Source organism: Triticum urartu, chromosome 7A (assembly GCF_056163025.1).
Source record: "Triticum urartu cultivar PI428250 chromosome 7A, HENAU_Tu73, whole genome shotgun sequence".
NCBI lineage: Eukaryota > Viridiplantae > Streptophyta > Magnoliopsida > Poales > Poaceae > Triticum > Triticum urartu.
The window spans coordinates 212,708,887-212,716,761 of NC_141879.1; the positions used below are offsets into that span (position 1 = coordinate 212,708,887).

At 44.8% G+C, this 7,875-nt stretch overlaps 1 protein-coding gene across 1 annotated transcript; it reads right to left on the reverse strand.

Moving 5' to 3' along the window:
* Window positions 1-1,734: 1,734 nt before the first annotated feature.
* Window positions 1,735-7,673, reverse strand: LOC125519270 (protein-tyrosine-phosphatase IBR5). Its single transcript, XM_048684131.2, has 5 exons — window positions 7,191-7,673; window positions 3,355-3,454; window positions 3,048-3,105; window positions 2,846-2,952; window positions 1,735-2,333 (listed from the first exon to the last, which is right to left on the reverse strand). The coding sequence occupies exons 1-5, from the start codon at window positions 7,437-7,439 to the stop codon at window positions 2,050-2,052; spliced, it is 798 nt and encodes a 265-aa protein (XP_048540088.1). The 5' UTR covers window positions 7,440-7,673; the 3' UTR covers window positions 1,735-2,049.
* Window positions 7,674-7,875: the final 202 nt, after the last annotated feature.

Below are 7,875 nucleotides of genomic sequence, written 5' to 3' on the forward strand. Positions count from 1 at the left end.
GTGATCGTATCAATCATGTCGTTGTGTGATTTTTAGCCTAGTATTCCATATAAGTCGGGTCAATTCTTCTTTTTTGTTTTTATTTCCAACCAATGAAATCGATAAAGCCCGTGCCTTCTTGTCAATCTTTCTTTATGAAAGAACTAAAGATGATTGGATCATACATGTCTAATATCGAACAATATAGACAATTGCTTGTGAGTTGCAACGGAGACACAAACATTTTATACGTAATTAACATGGTTACGTAAAAAATGGATGTTGCCTACCAATTGAATCAACACATCCTTAGAAAATTCAATGTTTTTTGACTTATCAAGGACGACATCTTTCCATTTGGTAATAAGACGTGTGCAGTTTTCAATGAAAACCAATGGGAAAAAACCAAAGGTGTAAGAAAAAAAATCAAAAATGGAGGAGGAAGTATTGGATGAAGGTGGGAAGCGAATCGTGACTTCGTGAGTGGCTTAAATAGGAAATCAAAATCTTTTTTAGATAGTAAAGATAGATACTCTAACCATCCCTATCATTTTTTTCTTTTGTTTTTGTAAGGATCCTATCTATTATAAATGTTCATAATAAGTATAAAACATCCCAAATATAATAAAAATTACATTGAGGTCCTGGACCACCGAACTACCACTGTCACTGCCAAAATGAACAGTCGATGCCTGCTGTTGCCCTCTCATACGAGAGTCGGCCTGGCCTTATTGACGACAGTCGGGAAGTCTTTGTGAGCTGCCCCTCAGGACCAGCTCCCTTGAGCCGCAGTCGTTGTCGTTGAATCGATACGAAGAACCCCACACCAAATCTCGGCATCGCCTATGCATGACGAGAAACCCTACAAAGTACTATGTCTTACCTGCATGATTTTAGTTAGATACATGCGACTTCGAAGATTTTTATAAACAAATCTTGAACTTATATATACATACTCCATCCGTCTTTGAAATAGTGTACTTCCAACTTTATTGGAGAGTCAAACTATCTCAAAGTTTGACCGAGTTTATGCAAAAATATATCAATATTTGTGAAACCAAATAGATATATTATGAAAATATATATTGTCATTAATCTAATGCTACTAATTTGATGACGTAACTTCTGATGTATTATTATATAAATACGGTCAAACATAAAAAAAAATGATTTTTCAACAAAGTTGAAAGTACACTCTTTTAAAAACAAAATTCGATTTGATGCGTTGCATTATGTTTATCTTGCTGGCAAGCTACATGTAGGATCTTAAAATGCTACTCCCTTCATCCCATAACGTAAGACGTTCTTACATTATGGGACGAGAATGATCTTACATTATAGAACGTCTTATATTATCCGTTTTATAATGTAAAATGTTCTTATATCATGGGACTTCTTGCATTATAAGATGAAGGAACATAATGTAAGACGTTCTTACATTATGAGACGGACAGTAACATTCAATCCTGTCTTACATTATCTGTTTCATAATGTAAAACATTCTAACATCATGAGACGTCTTGCATTATAAGATAGAGGAACATAATTAAGACGTTCTTACATTATGGGACGAGGGAGTAACATTCAATCCTCTGTACGGCGTCTGGAGATGCTCTGGCTAGCCGCTAGCATGGAACGGATTCATCCAATCTCTGCAACACGCTCACGCTGTTCCGTATGTTCAAAATCCATTTTTCTTCCAGGTAGCGGCGTGCACGAAATACATGTATATGCATTCTCCGTGCGATCAAAAAATAAGTTTAGGGCAACATGTATAGATTTTGAGCTGTACTTTCTTGAGACACGAATCTGTACAATTTAACAGCCACATATGATACTTCTACTCAAACTTTCTAGCGTAATTTCAGTTCACCTGAATTACTCTACAAAGTTGAACAAAAGCGCACGTGCATGTTAAACTGCAGAACATCACAACGGCCAAAATGCTTGCACATATTGTAAGAAGCCTCGTACAAAGAATGCAACCTTCCTTCCCAGAAATTCAAAATGTTCCAAGAAATCTGACTAAATGGGCAGCTGATCCGTTTATAGCATTGCAATAGTAGTAACCTAGGAGCTGTCCATCATGCTATCAGTCCCAGCCAAGTTGACCACACCGAAGTTACTGCCATCCGGGAGCTTAGCTTCGGTGGCCCCAAATGTGAAATTACTCGGGATGTTATTCGGGCTGACCCGCTCAAAGATGGACCCTGGAGCCTGCTGGTTAAAGATAGGCACCTGGACATCACCAGACGGCTTCGGAAAACCAAATCCAAGAGAAGGGAATGAATCCGTTGGAGCAACATTGCAACTGAAAAGCTTCTGCTCATACTCAATCAACTGCTGCTGTGCCGCTGTAGAAAGAAAAACGTAAATAACTTTCTTTAGCCCACCATGAATTTCATACAACTAGTACATAATCCAAATGCACTACAGTGTGATTTCATTTTCAAAATGCAAGCTTTTGTAGTAGCTCAACTAACAACTATAGAGTTCTTTATACATGATAGCTTAATTGTTTACTTCTTGCCTTTTCATGCTTTCAATGAGTGGAAACTGATCAGAAGAAATCGGTGCTCACTGTGTCTTGGCCATATCAAACCTTTGAAATATGCACACGTCAGGTAAACATAATTCCAGCCTCTCTCATAATTTTCACGCTATTTGCTACCATGCTTTTTTTAATTTGATGTTACCAACTAGGGTGTAATACAGCAATGAAGATTTAAGTTCTCCAATTCAGATATTGGAATCAGAGAAGAACAATTACAGCATACAATTCAACCTTATTTTCTTCTAGTTTCTCATAATAATTCATCTTGAATGTCAGCAGAAGTTTTGTACAAGTGTAAATTATAAAAGTTACCATCAGCCAGTTGCACTTGTGGCCTCCGTTCTTTCACCCACTGAAAACATTGTGCAAGTCGCCAGCCTCTGGACTTCATCAAGAAGGCTACTACAAATGCAGCTGACCTGATCAATGTGAATTTTGAATGCATTAATCAAAGATGTCCTAACAATGTCAAAAACAATGACTGCTAAAGAGAACTAATGTTATACGTACACACCTACTTTTCCCTGACATGCAATGGACTAGCACTCGTGCTTTATCCCTCTCGCATTGTTCTGAAGTTGAAAACAACAAAATGAGTACGTATAGGATGTACTTATTGACTGAGCACCAGATAAACCTATGTTAAATATGGGATGCTAGGCAGACTGGGAGATTGAGAGTGAAGAATGTTTTATGCTAAAAGAAAGTGAATGTCTGCCACAAAAAACAAATGCCAAGCTTGCAGGATGGAACAATGGAAATGGTAAGCATCATTTGTGCCTATTTGTTGTAGGCTGGTGACTAGAAGAACAGCACCATACCTAGGAATTGGATTGCATCATCAAACTGCAAAGTCTTGTCGTCTTGAAGGCAGTGATAAGTAAAAGAGTTCCGGTAAAGGTTTTGGCATAAGGGTACAGTCTGTCAGGTAGAGAGCATTGTAAAATATCATTTCAGTTTCAAACAGAGCAAGAATATTTGAGAAGTTTCAGAATGACATGTGACACATGTTTAAACAAAAGAGGATCAGGCAAAGTCGGTTAGTAAGGGTTTTACCACTGCACAGTCCGCCAGTGACACAGCCAGGCAAAGAGCTGGTAAGATATCATTCCTTCTTCAAACAGAACACGAATATTTGCAATGTTTCAGATGACACATCTAAGCGATGGAGGACCAGTCCAAGGTAACATATCAGCTAGCTGGTCCGCATTTGCCTAGTTATCAACTTATCATTGACCTATTGACAAATCTCAGTAAGACATCGATGTACAACTAAACAACCAAGGCCTCCAACTATTCAATCCAACTGTAGTGTCTATCCCAATCACAAGTTACCATTCCAGTACTTATTAACCTGGCATGTTCACAAACCACACATATATAACGTGAGCAAAGAAATCATGGCTAAAGACGCTAACTAAAAACAGAATCGCAGGATATACAATGCTCCTCCACCTCCCTCTCTGTCCTCACCCATTCTCTTCCTCTTGTATCCTCCACCTCCTCCGATTCAAAATCTCCACAACTATATCACCCCCTGCCAGTTCAGTCGCCCTTCCGCACGGCCAATGTATGCGCCACATGGCGAAGGCGACCACACAGGGTAAGGCGGGTTGTTTTTGTAAAAAAATTAGGTATCTTGGACACCTCTATTATTATTTGAAATTACGGTATGCATACCCACCCAAATATTCACATGGCTCATAAAAAAGGAGTATTGTTTGAAATTATGGTCTGCATACTCACCCAAATACACCTTCATGTGGATCCTAAAAAGAGGAGATACAAAAAGAAATATCTCCCGCTCTCAATGCTCTCTCTGCCAAACATTATATTGTCACTTTCTCTCTCATCTGCCTGTTTCATTTCATCTTACCTCACCATCGCAATCCGACAAACCCCTCAGCGTCTTTAGTCGTTCGTGTACAGGGCAGCAGCCGTTGCCTTAATGAACTATGGGCTCTAGAGCGCCAAGTTTAAACTACAGGAAGTCTCACAGAAACATTGGAAATATGCACCCCTGAAATTCACAGATCCAACTAAACTCCATGCAGCACACCTGTGATGGACTATGTAGACTGTATAAGCAGAGGAAGCAACACATGAACATTTCCAAACATTTGCCTCCCATCACCTTCAACAATACAAGCTGGAGAAACTAAGCAACTCCAACGCGCTGACGCATTCTGGTTCGCACGCGTCCGTTTGGATCGAAACGGACACAAACCATGGCCCAACGCGCCGACACAAACGGGCGAGCGTCTGCTTTTTGTCCGGGCGCGACCCATTTCAGGCTCAAATTTGGGCCAGGTTTGCGTCAGCGCAGACAAGGCATGGACGGGCGCGATGCCCGTCCTTGTCCTCCTCCTAGCCCGTCAGTCGATGGCACATTGGCCATTCTCCCCCTCTCCCATCCACAGCCAAGACACCCGGCCACCCCGCCCTCGTCGCCGTCGCCCAGTTCCGGCCAGTTGGACGCTGCCCAGGCCGACGCCCGCACCCACAAACCTCCCGCAGCAGCACACCGCACCCGACGGCCGCTCTTGCCGGCATTGGTGGCCTGTTTTCGCCGCCGTCGTAGCACCCCCTCAACCACGCCACCCCCCTCGCCTCCACCGCCGCCGGCAACACTCCAAGTCCGGCGTCCTCACTCGGCGTTCGCCGCCACGGTCGCCTCCATGCCGACAGGCCTACTGCCGGGTTTGGGAGAGGCGCGGGGCTCTTCACCGACCGGCTTCTTCAACCACGCCCGCAAGGTGTTCTATGTTTCACCCGCAAGGTACAAATGGATAGTGGCGATGAATACTTTTTCAACAACTTCATTTGCGATTCGGACGATGAGGAGTTTGTGGTTGCTACTTTGGTCGTCCATGACCACATTGCTAGGAAGCGACTGATGTTTAGGGGCTTGATCCCAGGCCATTGTCCGGTGTTGAATCGACACAGAGAGAGCGGCCATTGCCTCTCTCTGGGAAGACTAGGTCAAGTCCTCTTCCCCGCTCTTCAAACACAAGCTATTCCAGCGCCACTTCCAGATGGCTACATGTGTTCGATTGTATTCAGAAGGGGGTGGTGGCGTACGATGATCATTTCGTATGCAAGGGGAATGCCCTGGGAAAAGTTGGCTTCTCCTCTTATCAAAAATGCATTGCAGCTATTCAGATGCTTGCATACAGAATACCCGGTGATCTTATTGATGAGTATGTCCGCATGAGTGAGTCCATGTGCCTAGAATCCATGTACAAGTTCTGCAAGGCTTTGGTAGCAGTGTTTGGCCCGAAGTACTTGAGATAGCCAACTGATGCAGATACAGCCTGGTTGTTGGCGATCAATGCAGATAGAGGCTTTCCAGGGATGCTTGGTAGCATAGATTATATGCACTGGAAGTGGAAGAACTATCCATCTGCTTGACAGGGGCAGTATAGGGGCCATGTGAAAGCTTGCATTGTCATCCTTGAGGCCGTGGCTTCACAAGATCTTTGGATTTGGTACTCTTTTTTCGGCATGGCCAGCTCTCACAATAGCATCAACATGCTTCAGCGTTCTCCGGTGTTCGGAAGGCTTGCAGAAGGCAACTGCCCAGAGGTCAATGTTGAGATCAATGGCCACCACTACAACAAAGGATACTACCTAGCTGATGGTATCTATCCTCAGTGGACTACTCTTGTGAGGACAATCCCCAACCCGATAGGAAAGAAGAGGCAAAGATTTTCCCAAGAATAAGAGAGTGCTAGGGAGGATGTGGAGTGTGCTTTTGGTGTTCTTCAATCTCGATGGGGCATCGTTCGGTATCCTGCTAGAACTTGGAGCACCAAGAAGTTGTGGGAGGTGATGACTGCTTTTGTGATCATCCACAACATGATCATAGAGGATGAGCGGGAGGATGAAATCTTCGACCAGGGAGGGTGAAAATGTTGTGCCTGATCATGGAGGAGCGGAGACGTTTGCACAGTTCACCCAATTTCATCATGAAATGTGTGATTAGGCAACTCACATTCAACTACAACAAGATGATTTGGTTGAGCATATGTGGGCTCACCTTGGCAATCAATAGATGTATCGGCTCTTTTCTTTCAAATGTATTTGTGACAATTTAAATATCATTTGGTTTGTAAACTATGAGATTTTTATTTGGTTGTAAGACTATGATAATTTTATTTGGTTATGAATTATGCAAGCTTTGGGCAATGTTTTTGATATGTATGCAAAAACAGTGCAAAAATATGGCCTCATACCGGCCGCGCGAACGAAAATGTGTCGGCCTGTTGGGCGCACTGACCACCCAAACACTGACGGTGCGGACGCCGACCCAAATGGACAAAAAGCAGACAAAACCAGCGCCCGTTTGTGTCGGCGCGTTGGAGCTGCCCTAAATAGCTGGAACACTAAACGTTGCCCCCATATTGTCACGGCATCACTATCAGTTTACTGTGGAAAAGCTTTTGACAAAACGAACATCCAATCAATTCCTCACGCTATAATCCTATATTGTTGCGAAAGTCCTACATCGCGAATCAGGTCCGGAGCAACCAAACCCGATCGGATAGAAGCAGGAATCTACCATTCCCAAACCCAACCGCACGGCCCAGCGCAGGAAATGGAAAGCCATGCATCCATCCATCCATGTAATAAGCTTAATAAGCAGAAGATCGCGTACGTTGAGGATGTGGGAGATGCCGATGGTCTTGAGGAGCTCGGAGCGGGAGGCGTTGTCGTAGCTGCCGAGGAAGAGGAAGTCCTTGAGTATCTCCGAGGGGAACGCCGACTCCTGCCGCGGCGCGGCCGCCGCCCCGGCGGGCCCCAGCGCCGGCGGGCGGTGGCCGCACACCCCGCACGGCTCCCCCTCCTCGTACTTGTGGTAGTGCCCGCAGATCCCGCACGGGTTCTCCCGCTCCCGCTTCCTCATCCCCTCCCTCCTCTCCTCGCCGGTGATCGAATCGGGGGGATTCTGCTCGGGGAGTGATCGAATCGGGGTGGCGTGGAGGAGGAGCTGGAAGAGAGAGAGGGGGGCGTTTCCGTTTCCTATTTTTAATTTCTGCAAGATCTTTTGTGGATTTTGTTTAGTAGTAGTAGATCGGATCGGTTGGGCGGGCGGGCGCCCACGGAAACAGACGGGTCAAAGCGAGGTGGCGTGGCGAGGTGACGGAGGAACCTGGATCATTCCTGAGGATCAAGGGCGGAGGTCGCGTCGAAGTTGTTCCAGGTTTCGGTAAGCGCTGCGCCGACGGTGACCGGTCATCTCTGTCACGCATACAGGCTAACCAGGTCCGTGTGATGCAAAATGCCCATTTGATAGCTTGCATTTACCGTTTGACCTGCACGGCAGCCAGGTCCGTTAGGAA